The sequence below is a fragment of the Papio anubis genome, chromosome 17 (assembly GCF_008728515.1).
Source record: "Papio anubis isolate 15944 chromosome 17, Panubis1.0, whole genome shotgun sequence".
Classification (NCBI taxonomy): Eukaryota; Metazoa; Chordata; class Mammalia; order Primates; family Cercopithecidae; genus Papio; species Papio anubis.
Window position 1 is genome coordinate 69,734,039 of NC_044992.1, and position 20,765 is coordinate 69,754,803.

Sequence of the window (20,765 nt, forward strand, 5' to 3'; positions counted from 1 at the left end):
CAAGACCCAGGACTCCAGGACACATCACACTCCAGGACCAGGGGCCTCGTTGCTCTGGGGTTTCATTCTGGGGCTGGGTGCAGCGTTGGCCACCTGGCTGTGAACCATCATGGGTGGGGCTGCCTCTTCTCAGCCCAGCAGGTCCCCAGCTGCTTGGAAAGGATCCAGTGATTATATGAGGGTCACCTGGGTCATCTAGGACAACCTCCTCCTCTCAAAATGAGAAGATTCACAGCCTTCATTCCTCTCGCTGTGTGACATGGTGCTCACGGGCTCCAGAGGTTAGAGCGTGGACATCTTTTTTTTTTTTTTTTTGAGACAGAGTCTCGCTCTGTCGCCCAGGCTGGAGTGCAGTGACATGATCTCGGCTCACTGCAACCTCCGCCTCCTGGGTTCAAGCGATTCTCCTGCCTCAGCCTCCCAAGTAGCTGGGATTACAGGTGCGCACCACCACGCCCGGCTAATTTTTGCATTTTTAGTAGAGATGGAGTTTCGCCATGTTGGCCAGGCTGGTCTCGAACTCCTGACCTCAGGTGATCTGCCCACCCAGGCCTCCCAAAGTGTTGGGATTACAGCCAGCACACCCTGCTGAGCATGGACACCTTCTGCCCACCACATGAGCCCAGGGTCCTGCGGCTCAGAGGTGACTGCTGAGTCTAAGCCCCGGTCTGGCTTCAGGGTCCAAACTCCTTCTACTTCTCTGCGGATTGAGCGGGAGTTTCTCTGGGGACTGAGCGGGAGTTTCTCTGCGGATTGAGCGGGAGTTTGCTGTACTGGGCCCCGCCCTGGTAGCTGAGGCCCTGGGGTGCTGCGGCCTCCAGGTTATCTCCCCGCTGCAGGCACCCACCCAAGGAGCATCCCAGGGGCCTCAGGGTGGGGGAAGCCAGGAACTAGGAGGTTCTCACTGCCTGAGCAGAGGCCCCACACCCACCGAGGCATGGGGCTCCCTGGGCTGCTCTGCTTGGCTGTGCTGGGTGAGTCCACGGGGGACGTGATGGTGGGACTACTGCCGGGGCCTTGAGGCCTCGGGCTCAGGTGGGGGTACTGGGAGCTCAGGAGAGATGAGGCCTGAAGGCAAGGGCACCTTTGGAAACATGGGACAGAGAGGGAAAGATCTGGGCTTGAGTATCGGACCAGCCCCTAAACTTGCTGCATATGTGGTCCAGGGATTGCTTCACCATTCTGGACCCACTGCTTACCCATCTGCAAAATGGGCTGGTGATAGGAGATGTTGGGGGCGGGGGTGGCGCAAAAGAGCTTTTGTGAGTGATGATGCCAGCTGGTCCTGGGGCCTCACTACCAGGAATCAGCCTGCTCCTCCCTCCTGGCTTCAGCAGGTGGGTCTCGAGGCTGTCTCTAGCCTCCCCTCCCTCCCAGGCCCTCTCCTCATCGCCTTCACCTCTCTTACAGCCGCCAGCAGCTTCTCCAAGGCACAGGAGGAAGGTAAGTGGCCCAGCATACTGCAGGGAGAAGTCTCCCCGCTGGGATCCTGGTGTCAGAACCCCCACTGTGGAGAGCGCCTACGGCTGGGGAAGAAGGTACTAGTGGGGAGGTGTGTGCTGGAGGATGGCTGGACAGTTCTGGAATATTCTCTCCACCCTGCAGGGCCCTGGGAGTGATGGAGATGGGCAGGCCAAGCAGGCCAATGTGGGGACCTCCGGGGCACACAGGCAGGGAAGTTGCTCAGCTTCCAGCCACTGGCTGGGCTGTTTGGAGGGAAGATTCCCTGGGCAGGCGCATCCTCATCGCTCTGCCCCAGGTCCCTGATCGGGAGCAGAAGCCCCCCCGAGACCCTCCCAGCTTTGCCCGGTGGGCGAGGCCCCGTGGAGGGCTGGGGAATTCTGGCGGGGTCTGGGAGGTCGAGATTCTCTGACCAGGAGGGCCATGAGAGAATGGTGAAGCTGAGGCTCCCCCAGGGGCCTGACATACAGGAGGCTGCCTTCCTTGTAGAGGCAGCTGGAGAGTGGAGAGCATCTGGGGCCCAGCTGGGTACAGGACCAGGAAGGAGGAGACACTGGGGAAGGTCCCTGATAGCCCCTAGCCGGGCCTGCTTCTTCATCTTTGCCTGCTCCATCCTTTTGCCTGCACTTTCCTGCCCCATCCTTTCCTCCCCTCCCCTCATGTCCATTAAGGTGAGGATGGAGGCCGGGCGCGGTGGCTCAAGCCTGTAATCCCAGCACTTTGGGAGGCCAAGATGGGCGGATCACGAGGTCAGGAGATCGAGACCATCCTGGCTAACACGGTGAAACCCCGTCTCTACTAAAAAATACAAAAATCTAGCCGGGCGAGGTGGCGGGCGCCTGTAGTCCCAGCTACTCGGGAGGCTGAGGCAGGAGAATGGCGTGAACCTGGGAGGCGGAGCTTGCAGTGAGCTGAGATCCGGCCAGTGCACTCCAGCCTGGGCGGCAGAGCGAGACTCCGTCTCAAAAAAAAAAAAAAAAAAAGAAAATGGTGAGGATGGAGAGTCACTTCCCTGTATTGTCCCAACCAACCCTTGCCCCTTATTGCTAGGCTGCCAGGTTACAGAGCAGGGCCTTCCCCCTCTATTTTGCTAAAGGGCAGGCACCGGGTAATGATGACATAAATCTCACTTGAATGAGGCCCAGCCTGAACCATTATTTCCTCATTTGCTTTAAAAACCGATACATTGTTGGGTGGCTGCTAAAAAGAGTACAGGCAGCTGGGGCTCTGGGAAGTACCTGTGCAGGGCAGTCCCGCCTCCCTCTCTTGGCTGGCTCCTGACTTCTCCGATTCTTGCCAACCAAGTCCTGCTAACTAAACTCCTAAGAGACTGACTGATAAATCATTTATTCATTCAACAAATACTTGAGCACCTGTTTGGTTGCAGGCACCATTAAAGGCCCTGAGAATCTGGCAAAGCACGGAAACAAACCCCTCCTGTATCTTACATTCCAGTGGAGGTTGGGGGGACAAATGATAATAAAAATAAGAACATTCAGTGGCTTATGCCTGTTATCCCAGCACTTTGGGAGGCTGTAGCCAGATGATCATTTGAGCCCAGGAGTTCAAGACCAGCCTGAGCAACACGGTGAGACCCCCACCTCTACATGGCGTCTCACTCTGTCACCCAGGCTGGAGTGCAATGGCTCGATCTCAGCTTACTGCAACCCCCGCCTCCTGGGGTCAAGGGATTCTTCCACCCAGCCTCCCGAGTAGCTGAGATTACAGATGTGCACCACCACGCCCAGCTAATTTTTTGTATTAAAAAAAAATTTTTTTAATTAGCTGGGCATGGTGGGTGGTGTACCTGTGGTCCCAGCTACTCGGGAGGCTGAGGTGGGAGGATTGCTTGTCCGGGAAATGAGGCTGCAGTGAACCGTAATCATTAACACTGCACTTCAGCCTAGGTGACAGCAAAAAAAAGCACATTCTAAAGTATGTTAGAATGTTGTAGAGAGAAGCAAGAAGGGTAGAAGGAAACACAGGGTGGGTAGGGGGAAGGAGGGCAGTGTTTGCAGGGGAGGGTGTAGTTTGGGAAGGGGCCGTGCAGCAAGGACCTGAAGGAGCTGACTGAGCAGGAAGTACCTGGGCAGGGACCCTGTGTGACCAAAGGGTATTGAATGAGGTCAGAGGCGTGGTATGGGGTTAACTGGGGAGGTCCCTGTGGGGCACAGCCATAGGAGGTTTGGAGGGGAAAACACAATCTGATATGCCCTTGATGAGGTCATTCGGACACTGTGTTGGGATGCAGATCAAAGGCAAAATCCAAGAGAGCCATTAGGCTACTCTGGGGATCCAGAGGAGAGACTGGGCAATGCGTGAGAGGCAGGGAGATGGGGTGGACATACATTCTGAAGGCCAATAGCAGCTGCTGGCAGATGGCATGGGATGGGATGAGGACAGCCATGAAAGATGGCGCCAAGCCGGGAGCGGCTGCTCATGCCTGGAATCCCAGCAATTTGGGAGACTGAGGCAGGCAGATCACCTGAGGTCGGGAGTTTGAGACCAGCCTGACCAATATGGCGAAACCCCATCTCTACTGAAAATAAAAAATTAGCTGGGCATAGTGGCCCATGCCTGTAATCCCAGCTACTCGGGAGGCTGAGGCGGGAGAATCCCTTGAACCCGGCAGGCGGAGGTTGCAGTGAGCCAAGGTGCTTGCCAGCCTAGGCAACAAGAGAGAGACTCTGCCAAAAAAAAAAAAAAAAAGGCCGGGTTGCAGTGGCTCAACCCATCCCAACAGACGGGCGGATCAGTCAGGAGATCAGGGCCCATCCTGGCTAACACGGTGAACCCCGTCTCACTAAAGTATAAAAAGCAGCCCGGGGCAGTGGGGAGTGCCTGTAGTCAGCTACTCGGGAGGCTGAGGGCAGGAAGAATCATGGCAGCTCCCCGGGGAGAAGCGGACTTGCTGTGACCTGAGATCGACCCACTGCACTCAGCCTGAAGCGTTAGAAAGCGAGACTCAGATCTCAAAAAAGGAAAAAGAAAAGAAGAAAAAAGAAAAAAAGAAAAGAAAGAAAAAAGAAAAAAAAAAAAGGCACAAGAAGTCTTAGCTAAATGGAAAAAGGTTAAACTATAAACAAGTGCAACCTGGAGATGTATTATATTACAGCTAGAGAGAACGAAGCCTGTGAGGGTGGGAAAGGCTGGGCTATGAAGTGAAGGACTGGGGTTGGGATATTCGAAAGATGATCTCTGTGTAAGTTGGGCTTTGTTTTTCCATTTGCTTGCCTGAACCTGAGTCTTGCTCTGTCACCAAGGCTAACGTGCAGTGGCACAATCACGACTCACGGCAGACTTGACCTCCAGGGCTTAAGCAATCCTCCTGCCTCAGCCTCCCAAGTACCTAGGACTACAGGCACATGCCATCACACCCAGCTAATACTTAATTTAATTTTTTCTTTTTTTTGAGATGGGGTCTTGCTCTGTCGTCCAAGCTGGAGTGCAGTGGTGCAATCTCAGCTCACTGCAAGCTCCACCCCCCAGGTTCAAGGGATTCTCCTGCCTCAGCCTCCTTAGTAGCTGGGACTACAGGCACATGCCACCACACCCAGCTAATTTTGTGTACTTTTAATAGAGATGGGGTTTCACCACGTTGGCCAGGATGGTCTCGATCTCCTGACCTTGTGATCTGCCCACCTCAGCCTCCCAAAATGCTGGGATTACAGGCGTGAGCCACTGTGCCCGGCCTTGCTTGCAATGTTGCCCAGGTTGGAATACAGTGGCACAAACTCGCCTCACTGCAACCTCCATCTCCTGGACTTAAGCCATCATCCCGCCTCAGCCTCCAGAGTAGCTGGGACTACAGGCACGCGCAACCATACCCAGCTAATTTTTGTATTTTTTGTAGAGACAGGATTTTCCTCTGTTGGCCAGGCTCGTCTCAAACTCAAGCGCAAGTCTGCCCCCCTCAGCCTCCCAAAGTGCTGGGATTACAGGCATGAGCCACCCTGCCCAGCCTAATATTTCAATTTTTTTTGTAGTGATTGGGTCTTCCTATTTTGCCCAGGCTGGTCTTGAACTCCTGGCCTCAAGCAAACCTCCCTCCTCAGCCTCCTAAAGTGCGGGGCTTACAGGTGTGAGCCACTGTGGCTATGTATTTTGAAATCCCCAATAATTCTGGCAAGTGTAGCATTAAACATGGTAGGAACCACCGACAGGCATCTTCAAGGAGGTATAGGTGTTGGTAGATAATTGTAATCCAGAAGGCAGAGTGGAATGTATCTGAAGAAATAGCTGCTGTTTAGTAAGGGGAGGGGAGAAAAGTTTAGGGAAGGCGAAATGTCAAGAAGATGTTGTCCCCCTTTGTCCCAGCTCCATGCCATGAAGGCTGCCGGGATCCACATTGCCTGGGACAGTTGAAGGGGTAGACAGTGCTGTAGGAAGGAGGGATCTGGTTTCCATTAGATGTAGAGGATGGAAGGTGTTGGTTGGAAGGTTAAGGATATAGGGGATTTTTATTCTGGCTGAGCCTCCACTCCAAAGGACACAGAGGAGGCTGGGCGCGGAGGCTCACGCCTATAATCCCAGCACTTTGGGAGGCCGAGGTGGGCGGATCACTTGAGGTCAGGAGTTCAAGACCAGCCTGGCCAACATGGTGAAACTCCATTTCTATTAAAAATACAAAAATTAGCCAGACATGGTGGCAGGCACCTGTAACCCCAGCTACTCAGGAGGCTGAGGCAGGAGATTCACTTGAACCCGGGAGGCAGAGGTTGGAGTGAGCCTGGATTACACTACTGCACTGCAGCCTGGAAGACAGAGTGAGACTCTATCAAAACGAAAACAAAAACAAACAAGGCCAGGTGTGATGGCTCAGGCCCATAATCCCAGTAGTTTGGGAGGCTTAGGTGAGTGGATCACCAAAGGTCAGGCGTTCCAGACCAGCATGGCCAACATGGGGAAACCCTGTCTCTACTAAAAAGGCAAAAATCAGCCGGGTGTGGTGGCGCATGCCTCTAATACCAGCTACTCAGGAGGCTGAAGCACGAGAATCCTTTGAACCCGGAAGGCAGAGGTTGCAGTGAGCTGAGATTGTGCCACTGTACTCCAACCTGAGCGACAGAGCAAGACTCTGTCTCAAAAAAAAAAAAAGCGAAAGACAAAAGACAACCGAAAAACAACAGCAACACATTCTCTGACAGTGCTGGAAGCTGAATTCTAAAACTGAGAGTACGCAGGGCTGGGTCCTCCAAAGGCCCTGCGGGAGCACCTGCTCCTCGCTCCTGTCCTGGTTTCCGGGGGTTGCCTCCCTCATGCCATTGTCCCTGTGTGTGTCTGCGTCTCCTTTCCTCTTCTCATCAGGCCCCACCCTAATCCAGCATGAATTACTGGAGTTAATATTTAACTTGAGAGAGGGGGAAGCCATTGTAAAAACCTGATTTCCAAATATGTTCCCATGGGCAGGTCCTGGGAGTCACCGCTGGAACCTATCTTTTTGGAGAACATAATTCAACCCTCAACAGATGGCAGCTTATTCAAAATCAGATCCCTGGGCCCCTCCCTGGGTCTAATGAATTGCAACCTCCAGGGTTGGAATTTCCAAGCTTCCTGTTGTCACAGAGACCAGTCTGGAGAGGGGTAGCGCCATCTGGAAGGGCCTCGGAGCCACTCGGGGCACCAGCACTGTGTCTGGGCCTGGACATGATCCCTCCACAGTTTTCCTGCAGTGACCCCACAGCCCAGTCAGGGCTTGGCTTAGCTTCCTGTCCCGAGGGCAGCCTTGTCGTCACTTTATCAAATTTTGAGTGTGCCATCCCATTATTTAAATGCTCTTGCAGAGCAGACGAATTTTATTTATTTATTTACTTATTTTGAGACAGGGTCTTGCTCTGTCACCCAGGCTGGAGTGCAGTGGCGATTACAGCTCACTAAAGCCTCAAAGCCTCAACCTCCTGGGCTCAAACATCCTCCCAGCCTCTGAGTAGCTGGTGCATACCACCACGCCCACTTAATTTTTTTTTGAGACAGGGTCTCACTTTGTCACCCAGGCTGGAGTGCAGTGGCGCGATCTTGGCTCACTGCAGCCTCGACCTCCCAGGTTCAAGAGATCCTCCCACCTCAGCCTCCTGAGTAGCTGGGACTACAGGCACATGCCACCACGTCTGGCTAATTTTTGTATTTTTAGTAGAGATGGGGTTTTGCCATGTTGCTCAGGCTGGTCTCAAACTTCTGAGCTCAAGTGATTCACCCGCCTCCGCCTCCCAAAGTGCTAGGATTATAGGCATGAGCCACTGCACCCAGTCAAAAAAATATTTTTTTTTTCTTAGAGACAGGATCTTGCTTTTTTGCCCAGGCTAGTCTCAAACTCCTGGGCTCAAGGGATCCCCCTGCCTAGGCCTCCCAAAGCTCTGGGATTATAGGCGTGAGCCACCACGCCCAGACAAGCAAAATAATTTTAAATTAAATGATAGGCCAGGCGGGTGGCTCACGCCTATAATCCCAGCACTTTGGAAGGCTGAGGTGGATGGATCACTTGAGGTCAGGAGTTGTATACCAGCCTGACCAACATGGTGAAACCCCATCTCCACTAAAAATACAAAAATTAGCCAAGCATGGTGGCGTGCACCTGTAATACCAGCTACTCAGGAGGTTGAGGCAGGAGAATCACTTGAAACAGGGAGGCAGAGGTTACAGTGAATTGAGATCGTGCCACTGCACTCAGGCCTGGGGGACAAAGCAAGACCCTGTCTCAAGGAAAAAATAAAAATAAAAAAAAAAAAATGATAGACCATCCTTTATTGGCAAGCTTATCCGTAAACTAAATAATCAAAAAGAAAAAAACCACACAAGTCTTATGAGGATAAAAAGTGAATGTCCGGCCGGGGGTGGTGGCTCACACTATAATCCCAGCCCTCTGGGAGGCCGAGGGGGGCAGATCTCCTGAGCTCAGGAGTTCAAGACCAGCCTGGCCAACATGGAGAAACCCCCGGCTCTACTAAAAATACAAAAAATTAGCCGGGCGTGGTGGCACACGCCTGTAATCCCAGCTACTCGGGAGGCTGAGGCAGGAGAACTGCTTGAACCCAAGAGGCGGATGTTGCAGTGAACTCAGATCGTGCCACCGCACTCCAGCCTGGGCAACAGAGCGAGACTCCATCTCAAAAAAAGAAGAAAAAAAAAAAAGTGAATGTCCCCGGTACAGTGTACTTTAAAAATGGTTCCTGTCTGTGAACTTATGCAAATCAAGCTTCTATTAATGAAGACTGAAATGGAAATGAAGAGAGAGCAGCTTTTTTCTTTCCACTTTTATAGGTCAAGATCATTTCCCTTCACAAAGGGAGCAAAAAGAAAGGGTGATGACATGTCAGCCCTGGACTCCCACTTCCCCACATGAGGCTGGCTTCTAGCCCGGCGATGGTTTTTGGACCACGAAGAGAAGGCCTCTTGGCCCTGAGGGTCAAATTGACCAATCAGCACAGACATCTGTAAGAGGCTGCCCCAGAGGGTGCCTTCACCTCCAAATACACCTTCGCTTTCTTCAAGTCGAAGATTTCTCCATGAAAGCCTGTTTGGGGAAAAAAAAAAGTATTCTTTTTTTTTTTTGAGACACAGTCTCTGTCACCCCGGTTGGAGTGCAGCAGCGCAATCTCGGCTCGCTGCAGCCTCCACCTCTCAGGTTCAAGTGATTCTCATGCCTCAGCCTCCCAAGTAGCTGGGACTACAGGCTCGAGCCACCACACTGGGCTAATTTGTGTTTTTTTGTTTTTTTTTTTTTTTGAGATGGAGTCTCGCTCTGTCGCCTAGGCTGGAGTACAGTGGCGCGATCTTGGCTCACTGCAAGCTCCGCCTCCTGGGTTCATACCCTTCTCCTGCCTCAGCCTCCCGAGTAGCTGGGACTACAGATGCATGCCACCATGCCTGGCTAATTTTTTTTTTTTTTTGTATTTTTAGTAGAGACAGGGTTTCACTGTGTTAGCCAGGATGGTCTTGATCTCCTAACCTCATGATCCTCCCACCTCAGCCTCCCAAAGTGCTGGGATTAAAGGCGTGAGCCACCGCGCCTGGCTAATTTGTGCATTTTTAATAGAGACAGGGTTTCACCATGTTGCCCAAGCTGGTTTTGAACTCCTGGCCTCAAACGATTCACCCTCCTCAGCCTCCCAAAGTGCTGGAATTACAGGCGTGAGCCACTGTGTCAGGTCTTTAAAAAAAAAAAAAAAAAAAGTGTTCTTCCCCATCTACAAAGGAGAGTCTGGCTGGGTGCAGTGGCTCACACCTGTACTCCCAGCACTTTGGGAGGCTGAGGTGGGCGGATCACCTGATGTCAGGAGCTCAAGACCAGTCTTGCTAACATGGTGAAACCCTATCTCTACTAAAAATACAAAAATTAGATAGATGTGGTGGCGTGTGTCTGTAATCCCAGCTCTTTGAGCAGCTGAGGCAGGAGAATCACTTGAACCCGGGAGGTGGAGGTTGCAGTGAGCAAAGATTACACCACTGCACTGCAGAATGGGCGACAGGGTAAGACTCCGTCTCAAAACAATAAATAAATAGGCTGGGCGCGGTGGCTCACACCTGTAATCCCAGCACTTTGGGGGGCCGAGGCAGGTAGATCACCTGAGGTCGGGTGTTCAAGACCAGCCTAACCAACATAGACAAACCCCGTCTCTACTAAAAATACAAAATTAGCCTGGCATGGTGACGCATGCCTGTAATCCCAGCTACTTAAGAGGCTGAAGCAGAAGAATTGCTTGAAACCGGGAGGTGGAGGTTGCGGTGAGCCGAGATTGTGCCATTGCACTCCAGCCTGGGTAACGGAGTGAGACTCCGTCTCAAAAATAAATAAATAAATAAGTAAATGAATATAAAAAGGAGAATTCTCATGAAATTTTCAAAGAGGCATGGATGAGAAAATAATTGTTGGTGTCTGTGCAGCCCTGGGCAGGGGAAGACATCCTGCTTCTAGAAGGCTGCTGCCGGTTGTCTAGACCAGAGTTGTCAACCTCAGCACTCCTGACATTTGAGGCCAGACCATTCTTCGCGGTGGGAGCTGACTGTGCACTATAGGATGCTTAGCGGCCTCCTTGGCCTCTACCCACTAAATGTCAGCAGCAACCCCTAATTTTTTTTTTTTTTTTTGTAGAGACGGGATCTTGCTGTGTTGCCCAAGCTAGTCCACCTCCCCATATTGACAACCAAAAACATCCCCAGACCCAAAGTTCCCCTGGAGGCAAAATTGCTCCTGGTTGAGAGTTACTGGTCTAGAATGAAACATGCTTAGTGGTCACACACTCTAGTTTGTTCCAGTTCTCTGCTCAATCAGCAGCTTCCTCACTGCAGGGTGGTTTCCAGAGCAGACATGCCCAGCCGAGCAAAGGCGATTCATGACGTCGATGATATTCAGATTTCATAGACCTTCTTTCTACCCCTCCCCCAAGCACTGCCCCAACCACACAGTATTCTTTTATTCTTTTTAATTTTTTTTTGGATTAAATAGAGGTGGGGTCTCACTATGTTGCCCAGGCTGGTCTGGAACCCCTAGGCTCAAGCAATCCTCCCACCTTGGCCTCCCAAAGTGCTGGTATTATGGGCCTGAGCTACTGTGCCCACCCAATACACACTATGCTTTTTCTTTCTTTTCCTTCTTTCTTTTTTTTTTTTTTTTTTGAGACAGAGTCTTGCTCTATCGCCCATGCTGGAGTGCAGTGGCAAGATATTGGCTCACTGTAACCTCTGTCTCCTGGGTTCAAGTGATTCTCTGGTCTCAGCCTTCTGAGTAGCTGGGATTACAGGCACGTACCACCGTGCCCAGCTAAGTTTTGTATTTTTAGTAGAGACAGGGTTTCACCATGTTGGCCAGGCTAGTCTCGAACTCCTGACCTCAGGTGATCCGCCTGCCTCAGCCTCCCAGTGCTGGGAATACAGGTGTGAGCCACCGCACCCGGCCTACACACTATTCTTGAAATGCAAACAGGTCCCTACCATTGGTATAATACAACCCTCTCCCCCAAACCCCTATTCCAGAAACATTTTTGTTTAATCCCAATTGCTGTCTTAAAGAATCAGTAATGGCCAGCTGCAGTGGCTCACGCCTGTAATCCCAGCACTTTGGGAGGCCCAGGCAGGCAGATCCCCTGAGGTCAAGAGTTCAAGACTAGCCTGGCCAACGTGGTGAAACCCAGGCTCTAGTAAAAATGCAAACATTAGCCGGGCATGGTGGTGCGTGCCTGTAGTCCCCGCTACTTGGTAGGCTGAGACATGAGAATCGCTTGAACCCAGGAGGTAGAGGTTGCAGTGAGGTGAGATCGTGCTACTTCACTCCAGTCTGGACGATGGAGCAAGACTCTGTCTTTAAATCAATAAATAAAAGTGGGCCGGGCGCAGTGGGTCACACCTGTAATCCTAGCACTTTGGGAGGCCGAGGCGGGCGGATCACCTGAGGTCTCGAGTTCAAGACCAGTCTGGCCAACATGATGAAACCCCGTGCCTATCAAAAATACAAAAATTAGCCGGGTGTGGTGGCAGGCGCCTGTAATCCCAGCTACTCTGGAGGCTGAGACACGAGAATCTCTTGAACCTGGGAGACAACAGTGCAAGACTCTGTCTCAAAAAAAAAAAAAAAGGTGATAATTCAGCAGCATTTAGTGCATTCACAATGTTGCACAACCACCACCGCTATCTAGTTCCAAGAGATCTTCATCACCCCAAAAGGAAACCCCTATCTATTAGACAGTTACTCCCCATTTCCCCCTCCCCTGGGCCCTAGTAACCACCAGTCCGCTTTCTGTCTCTGTGGGTTTTCCTATTCTGAACTTTGCACACACATGGAATCATGCAAAGGTTGCCTTTCGCGTCTGCCTTTTTGTTTAGTGGAATGTTGTTACGGCTCATCCCTGTTGCAGCCTGTATCTGTGCTCACGTCTTTCTAAGGCTGAGTAATATTCCTTATACAGCTCAACTACATTCTATTTACCCATTCGTCCGTTGATAGACATTTGGGCCGTTTTCACCTTTTGGCTGTGGTGAATCACGCTGCCATGAGCGTGTGTGTACAGGTATCTGTTGGAGTCCCTGTTTTCTATTATTTGGTATATGTCTAGGCGTGGAATTGTTAGGTCATATGGTAAGTCTGTTTAACTTTTTGAGGAACCACTAAATCAGTATTTTCTTCTTTCTTTTTTCTTTACTCTGAGGTCTACTGGTTTCATTTATTTATTTGTAATTTGTAGGTTCAGGGGTACATGTGCAGGTTTGTTATAGAATTAAATTGTGGTCAGGTGCAGTGGCTCATGCCTGTAATCCCAGCACTTTGGGAGGCTGAGGCGGGTGGATCACAAGGTCAGGAGTTCGAGACCAGTCTGACCAACAAGGTGAAACCCTGTCTCTACTAAAAATACAAAAATTAGCCAGGCATGGTGGCGTGCACCTGCAGTCTCAGCTACTTGGGAGGCTGAGGCAGGAGAATCGCTTGAACTCAGAAGGCAGAAGTTGTGGTGAGCAGAGATCACGCCACTGTGCGCCTGGGTGACAGGGAAAGACTCCATCTAAAAAAAAAAAAAACAGTGAGAACATGCTAAATCCAGCATCCTTTTTCCCTTTTCTGAGTCTCCCTCACCACCATGGCCAGCTAATTTTTGTATTTTTAGTAGAGCCAGACTTTCACCATGTTGGTTACACTGGTCTTGAACTCCTGATCTCAAGTCATCCGTCTGCCTGGACCTCCCAAATGCTGGGATTACAGGCGTGTGCCACCGAGCCTGGCCAAAGCAGTACCTTCTTAAGGTGCTTGATCAATGTCGGTTCTTTCTTCCTCCTTGGACCTTTTCATCTCCCAGAAATCACCCCTGTGGTCTCCATTGCCTACAAAGTCCTAGAAGTTTTCCCCAAAGGCCGCCGGGTGCTCATAACCTGCCATGCACCCCAGGCATCACCGCCCATCACCTATTCCCTCTGTGGAACCAAGAACATCGAGGTGGCCAAGAAGGTGGTGAAGACCCACGAGCCGGCCTCTTTCAACCTCAACATCACACTCAAGTCCAGTCCAGACCTGCTCACCTACTTCTGCCGGGCGGCCACCACCTCAGGTGCCCATGTGGACAGTGCCAGGCTGCAGATGTACTGGGAGCTGTGGTCCAGTGAGTGCGGTGGGGGGCACAGGGCTGAGGAGGCAGGTGGGGTGCAGATCAGTGGGGAGCTCTGTGAGTGGGAATTGTGAACCTTGCTGGGATGAGAGAGAGCCAGGACGTGAGGGTGCGGACAAGGACAGGCTGCCGCCTCCAAGGCCACTCTCAGTCCCCTGGGGCCTTTTCTCAGGACTTGCTGTCCTTGGCTGGGGCCCGGAGGGCACAGTTTCCTGGCAGGGGCCTGAGGGCACAGAAGGAAAGAGCCCAATGGATGGCAGAAATGACTGAGTCCCAGTTGTCATCTCGGACCTCAAGGTGATAAACTAGGCATGTTTGGCTGGGTGCAAATCCCAGCACTGTGGGAGGCCAAGACAGGATGATCGCTGGAGCCCAGGAGTTCGATACCAGCCTGGGCAACATGGCGAAACCCCATTTCTACTAAAAATACAAAGATTAGCCGGGCGTGGTGGGGTGCACCTGTAGTTCCATCTACTCAGGAGACTGAGGCAGGAGAATTGCTTGAACCCAGGAGGCGGAGGCTGCAGTGAGACAAGATTGTGCCACTGTACTCCAGCCTGGGTAACAGAGCGAGACTCTGTCTCCAAAAAAAAAGAAAGAAAAGAAAGTTAGGCACATTTTGTACATTACTTCACTTGATCTTCACAGCCCTGTCAGGGGTGGGGTCTGAGCCTCTGGGTCTGTAGCTATGGAAGCTAAAGCTCTGGGGTGTTAAGAAAGTTGCCCCAGGGGCTGGGTGTGGTGGCTCACACCTCTAATCCCAGCACTTTGGGAGGCCTATGCGGGTGGATCACTTGAGGTCAGGAGTTCGAGACCAGTCTGGCCAACGTAGTGAAACTGCATCTCTACTAAAAATACAAAAATTAGCTGGGTGTGGTGGCGGGCACCTGTAATCCCAGCTACTCGGGAGGCTGAGGCAAGAGAGTCACTTGAACCCAGGAGATGATGGTTGCAGTGAGCCGAGGTCGTGCCACTGCACACCAGCCTGGGCGACAGAGTAAGACTCTGTCTCAAAAAAAAAAAAAAAAAAAAAAGAAAGTCACCCCAGGCCACATGGCTGGCAAGTGGCCAAGGCTGCTTTCAAACCCCACTCTGTCCAGCTCTGAAGCCTGCCTTCTTCCGGTTTCCATCCTGATAGTAACTCAGGTAACCTTCTTGGTGGGAGCTATGGTGTATGGGAACCAGGAAGTGTTGGCCGACTTTGGGTGCGACAAGGAAGCTCCCCGTTCATCCTTTGCCCCACACCCTAAGAACACCAGGAAAAGACAGCCTAGGGGAGATGAGCCCAGGGTCTGCTGCCCAACATATTCAGGGTTCAAATCCCTACACTTACTGGCTGGGGCCTTGAACAAATCATGGGACTGCTGAGCTTCAACTGCTTTAGCTGCAAAAGGAAAATAATAAGAGGCCAGTGAGGTGACTCACGCGTGTATTCCCAGCATTTTGAGAGGCCAAGGTGGGAGAATCCTTCGAGGCCAAGAGTTTGAGACCAGCCTGGACCACAGAGTGAGACTCCGTGTCTACAAAAAAATTAGTTTCTTTTTTTGAGATGGAGTCTCGCTCTGTCGCCCAGGCTGTACTGCAGTGGCGCGATCTCGGCTCACTGCAACCTCCGCCTCCCAGGTTCAAGCAATTCTCCTGCCTCAGCCTCCCAGGTAGCTGGGACTACAGGCTCTTGCCCCAACGCCCGACTAATTTTTGTATTTTTAGTAGACACGGGGTTTCACCATGTTGGCCAGGCTGGTCTCAAACTCCTGACCTCAGGTGATCCACCCACCTAGGCTTCCTAAAACGCTGGGATTACAGGCATGAGCCACTGCACTCAGTCAACAGCAATTATTTATTTATTTATTTATTTATTTTTGAGATGGAGTCTCGCTCTGTCGCCAAGGCTGGAGTGCAGTGGCCGGATCTCGGCTCACTGCAAGCTCCACCTCCCGGGTTCACGCCATTCTCCTGCCTCAGCCTCCCGAGTAGCTGGGACTACAGGCGCCCGCCACCTCGCCCGGCTAGTTTTTTGTATTTTTAGTAGAGCCAGGATGGTCTTGATCTCCTGACCTCGTGATCCGCCCGTCTTGGCCTCCCAAAGTGCTGGGATTACAGGCTTGAGCCACCGCGCCCGGCCACAGCAATTGTTTAAAAAAATTAATCAGGTGTGGTGGTGCATGCCTGTGGTCCCACCTACTTGGGAGGCTGAGGTGGGAGGATCATTTGAGCCCAGGAGTTGGAGCCTGCAGTGAGCTGTGATCACACCATTGCACTCTACCTTGAGCAACAGAGACCCTGTCTCTAAAATAATAATGGGTCCTATTCCAGGGGACCTATGAAATGAAAGCCTTTTAGTAGGTGGCAAGGGCGGTGGTTATTACTAATCAGTAAGAATGACTAGAGAGTTAGGCTCAAGGCCTGGGGGATTCTAGAATCTTCTGCATGACAGTTCTTGTCCTGAAGTAACTTGCCTTTTAGTAAAAAAGACGGGACTGAATGATAGAGTTGCCAGGTAAATTTTACACAGGACATACGTATAGTAAAAAATTATTCATTGTTTATCTGAAATTAAAATTTAACTGTAGTTTTATTTGCTAAGTCTGGCAATCTGAAATATACTGCATAAGAATAAAACCAGGCCGGGCATGGTGGCTCACGCCTATAATCCCAGCACTTTGGGAGGCTAGGGCAGAAGATCGCTTGAGCCCAGGAGTTTGAGACCAGCCTGGCCAACATAGAGAAACCTCATCTCTACAAAAAATGCAAAAGTTAGCTGGATGTGGTGCTGCACACCTGTAGTCCTAGCTACTCGAGAGGCTGAGATGGGAGAACTGCTTGAGCCAGGGAGGCAGAGGTTGCAGTGAGCCTAGATCACATCATTGCACTCCAGCCTGGGCAACAGAGCAAGACCCTGCCTCAAAATAAAGTTAAAATAAGATAAAAACCAAATGTGAACTTGTGTGGTACACACGGCAGGTGGGGTAGCAGCTCAGACACAAGATGGAGGGCAAACTCTAGAAGGCGGCCTGGAGGCGGCAGCAGCCACAGCTAAGCTCATTAGGCATTTTGGAATGAGGAGAACTTACAGAGGAGGAGGGGTTTAAGACCGCTCAGCCATGGCTGTGCTACCTTCTCCCACCCTGCCAGAGCCAGTGTCGGAGCTGCGGGCCAACTTCACTCTGCGGGACAGAGGGTCAGGCCCCAGGGTGGAGATGTCCTGCCAGGCGTCCTCGGGCAGCCCACCCATCACCTACAGCCTGGTCGGGAAGGACGGGCAGGTCCACCTGCAGCAGCGACCGCGCCACGGGCAGCCTGCCAACTTCTCCTTCCTGCCGGGCCAGACATCGGACTGGTTCCAGTGCCAGGCTGCAAACAGCGTCAATGTCCAGCACAGCGCCCTCACACTGGTGCCCCCAGGTGAGAAGGCCCTTGGATTTCCAGAGGCGCAGCTGGCGCTTCTGTGCTGGGAGGGTGCTAGTGTCCAAGACACAGGTCGGTGGGAAGTGGGACAGCTCTACCCGGCCACTGCCGAGAGCACAGAGGGCACAGGAGGCAACCATGCCCACCCTGGCCCCTGCCTAAAGGAAGCCCAACCCAGCTGCCTCCGCCCCGCTCCCAGGAGAGTTACCCAAGGCACCCACCATTGTGCTGGCTGGCAGCCTCGCCTCCATTGCGGCCGTCACCTCCGGGATGCTGGGCTGGACCACGTGGGCCAGGTAGGAAATGGGTGCTGGATGCAGGGAGGAGGGAGAGCTGCTGATGGCCTGAGAGGTTCAGCCGGGCTCTGGCTGGGGAGTTCAGGTGGTGGGGCTTGCAGGGCAGGGCTCTGGCCAGGGCAAAGAAGGGCCATCACCACTTATGCACGACTCGAAGGTGTTTATGAGGACCTACTGTGTGTCACATGCCTACTGAGGCTTACACGTTCAAGGCGTTGTCGAACCCTGGTCAGTGCTCCCAGTTGCCCTGTAATGGAGTCTGCTGGCCTCTGGGAGGGCAGTCTCTAAGTTCTTTTTTTTTTTTTTTTTTGAGACGGAGTCTCGCGCTGTGTCACCCAGGCTGGAGTGCAGTGGCGCGATCTCGGCTCACTGCAAGCTCTGCCTCCCAGGTTCACGCCATTCTCCTGCCTCAGCCTCCGAGTAGCTGGGACTACAGGCGCCCACCACCACGCCCGGCTAGTTTTTTGTATTTTTAGTAGAGACGGGGTTTCACCATGTTAGCCAGGATGGTCTCGATCTCCTGACCTCGTGATCCACCCGCCTCGGCCTCCCAAAGTGCTGGGATTACAGGCTTGAGCCACCGCGCCCGGCCGTCTCTAAGTTCTTTATGGGGTCTGAGCAGGGATGCAGCGATAATGACTCCAGGAGACCAAGGTGGACCAGGAGCTCCTGCCTTCTGTAAGAACCACATTGGGCAGTCTTTCCCAGGTGGTGGCAAGAGCCTGGGGCCCAGCCTCCCAGGGTCCCCTCTCCAAAGCCGTGGCTTTACTGACATGTAAGGTGACCAGGGCCTTTGTAGTGTCTGAGCGCAGGCACCACAGCCTGTGTGCTCTGCCTGTCTGGCCTTGGTGGTGGCCAGCCCTGCCTCTGTGAACTCACCTCTCTTTGTTTGGGAGACACTGCTGTGTCCTGGTTCTCATCCTCTGCCGTGGCCCAGGCACTTACGTGGCTCTGCCAGGACTCTGTCCTTGGCACTCTCCCATCTCACTTCTGCCAAGTCTGTCCTTTCCAGAGGCCAGACTCATGGGTGAGCCATGTCACTTCGCTGAGCCTCAGTTTTTCCTTCTGTAAAAGGGGGTACAGCCTTCATTTAGTGGGGTGAGTAAGCCCTCATGTCTCTCCTGCTGGGGCATTGATGTGCTTGGCACCATAAAACTCCCAGAGGCAGGCCGGGCACGGTGGCTCATGCCTGTAATCCCAGCACTTTGGGAAGCTGAGGCGGGTGGATCACCTGAGGTCAGGAGTTGGAGACCAGCCTGGCGAACATGGAGAAACCCCGTCTCTACTAAAAATACAAAATTAGCCAGGCGTGGTGGTGCATGCCTGTAATCCCAGCTACTGGGGAGGCTGAGGCAGGTGAATCACTTGAACCCGGGAGGTGGAGGTTGCAGTGAGCCGAGATTGCGCCCTTGCACTCCAGCCTGGGCAAAAAGAGCGAAACTCTGTCTCAAAACAAATAAACAAACAAACAAACACTCCCAGACGCCTCGGGAGGGGATGGCTGGGAGATGAGCCTGCCTGACTTGAGTCTCCACTGCTTTGTCATCAAGGTCATGACCAGAAGATGAAGGACTGGCAAGGTCCCCTGGAGAGCCCCATCCTTGCCTTGCTGCCCTATAGGAGCACCGACCATCTGAGTGAAGAGGAGCTTGGGGTGTTCAGGACAGGGAATGGGGAGGTCAGAAGATGCAAAGCAGCAGCCATGTAGAATGAACCGTCCAGAGAGCCAAGCACGACAGAGGGTTGCAGACCATCGGCGTGCACTGTTCGTATTTGGAGTTCATGCAAAATGAGTGTGTTTTAGCCACTCTTGTCACAAAAACAAAACAAAACAAAAAAAATGGGTAACTATGAGAGATGGTGGATATGTTAACTTGCTTCACTATAGGAACTTTTGTGCTATCTATATGAATCCCATAATAGCAGGTTGTCTACCTTAAATATACACAAAAACATTTATTTAAAAAAAAGAAAAAAACCTGCCACGTGGGATTCTTGGAACCCTGGTGACCTTCAGCAAACGCAGACAGTGTTGGTGTGAGGGCTTGAGGAGGGTCACAGAAAGGAGGGGTCTCTGTGGCCTTGTCCTCACCTCTCAGGTGCTGTCACATCTCTCCAGGGGTGGGGAGAGGGAGGGGGGCACACTGGGGAAAGGCCCAGCCCCTCCCCCGCACCTTCTCCCCTCTTCCCTGGAGGGGCACCCCACCTCCTGGTGGCACAGTCCTCTGGTTCAACTCTCACGTGGACCAGCTCACCTGGGTGGACTCTGAGCCCCACCTGGCACACCTGCTCTTGTTAATCTGCACCTGCAGTTAGCAAAGGGGGGTCTGCAATTCTTCCGGGCTCAGTCAGCCTGTGACCCCACACCTCTGTCTGTACAACCTCCGCTCCCCCTCCAACACACACAGAGCCTGCCTTCCCTGCACGGGACGCTCTGTACCGGTTTTTCTTGGGATGGGGGTAGAGAGGGATGGAGGTGAGAAGGGGCTGGAACTGGATTAAATTTTGCCCCCTGCCTGTCGCCCTGAAAACTTCGTTTCTGTTTGCATGCCTTTTTTTTTTTTTTTTTTTGATATGGAGTCTTACACTGTCGTCCAGGCTGGGGTGCAGAGGCACGATCTTGGTTCACTGCAAACTCTGCCTCCTGGACTCCTGGACTCAAGAGATTCTCCCACCTCAGCCTCTGGAGTAGCTGGGATTACTAGTAGCTGCCACCACACCTCGCTAACTTTTGTTTTTGGTTTTTTGGGTTTGTTGGTTTGTTTTGAGACGGACTCTTGCTCTGCTGCCCAGGCTGGAGTGTAGTGGCTTGATCTCAGCTCACTGTCACCTCCACCTCCCAGTTTCAAAAACTTCTCCTGCCTCAGCCTCCCAAGTAGCTAGGATTACAGGCGCTCACCACCATGCCCAGCTAATTTTTTGTTGTTGTATTTTTAGTAGAGACGGGATTTTGCCATGTTGGCCAGGCTGGTCTCAAACTCCTGACCTCAGGTGACCCACCTGCCTCGGCCTCCCAAAGTGCTGGGATTACAGGCGTGAGCCACCGTGCCCAGTCTTGCACATCATCTTAAGTGTGAAGCCACACTGCCCTTCACAGCCTTGGCGCTCTGCCCAGACCAGGAGGAATGGGGGTCTTTGACCCTACCCCAGGTTTAGTCCCAGAGAGGAGGAAAGAGTGGCAGGCCAGGCAGGGAGGGGGCTCCAGGGTGTGACCTGGGTTTTTCAGTGGGATGGGGGAGGGGGTGCTTATGAGCCTGGGTGGGTTCTTGGTAGGTGGTGGGCTTCCTAGAGGCGGCGGCGGGAGGGCAGGGGCAAAGAGGGTGAGTGGTCCTCCGTTCGTCCGTTTTCCTGGGGGACTCTCTTACCCTTTCTGGTCCGTGCTGTGGCCGGCGTGGCCCGGGAACTAGCCCCTCGACCCCGAGGTAGGGTGGACACCGGTGCTCCGCGGCCAGAGCCCCTCCCAGCCGCTAGAAGCGCAGTCCCGCGGCCCGCCGCCGCTCGCGAGGGCCGCACT

At 52.6% G+C, this 20,765-nt stretch overlaps 1 protein-coding gene and 1 long non-coding RNA gene across 8 annotated transcripts; one reads left to right on the forward strand and one right to left on the reverse strand.

Moving 5' to 3' along the window:
• Positions 1 to 477: 477 nt before the first annotated feature.
• On the forward strand, positions 478 to 19,813 carry C17H17orf99 (chromosome 17 C17orf99 homolog). 4 transcript variants are annotated; one of them, XM_031657831.1, is made up of 5 exons: positions 478 to 1,443; positions 13,242 to 13,541; positions 16,683 to 16,952; positions 17,155 to 17,251; positions 18,802 to 19,813. In XM_031657831.1, exons 1-5 carry the CDS (start codon positions 1,062 to 1,064, stop codon positions 18,806 to 18,808), a joined length of 1,056 nt encoding a protein of 351 aa, XP_031513691.1. In that variant the 5' UTR covers positions 478 to 1,061; the 3' UTR covers positions 18,809 to 19,813. The 4 variants fall into 4 exon arrangements, with proteins under 4 accessions (XP_031513691.1, XP_031513690.1, XP_021783750.2 ...); XM_031657830.1 differs by having other exon boundaries at positions 16,683 to 17,251; XM_021928058.2 differs by lacking the exon at positions 17,155 to 17,251 and having other exon boundaries at positions 18,802 to 18,959.
• LOC103879016 lies at positions 8,697 to 20,762 on the reverse strand. 4 transcript variants are annotated; one of them, XR_004179525.1, is made up of 6 exons: positions 20,617 to 20,762; positions 18,131 to 18,316; positions 17,177 to 17,361; positions 14,881 to 14,931; positions 13,462 to 13,627; positions 12,901 to 12,950 (listed from the first exon to the last, which is right to left on the reverse strand). It is a non-coding gene; the product is annotated as an uncharacterized LOC103879016 (long non-coding RNA). The 4 variants fall into 4 exon arrangements; XR_004179527.1 differs by lacking the exon at positions 13,462 to 13,627 and having other exon boundaries at positions 12,902 to 12,950; positions 20,617 to 20,754; XR_004179524.1 differs by lacking the exons at positions 12,901 to 12,950; positions 13,462 to 13,627; positions 14,881 to 14,931 and adding an exon at positions 8,697 to 8,971 and having other exon boundaries at positions 20,617 to 20,748.
• Positions 20,763 to 20,765: the final 3 nt, after the last annotated feature.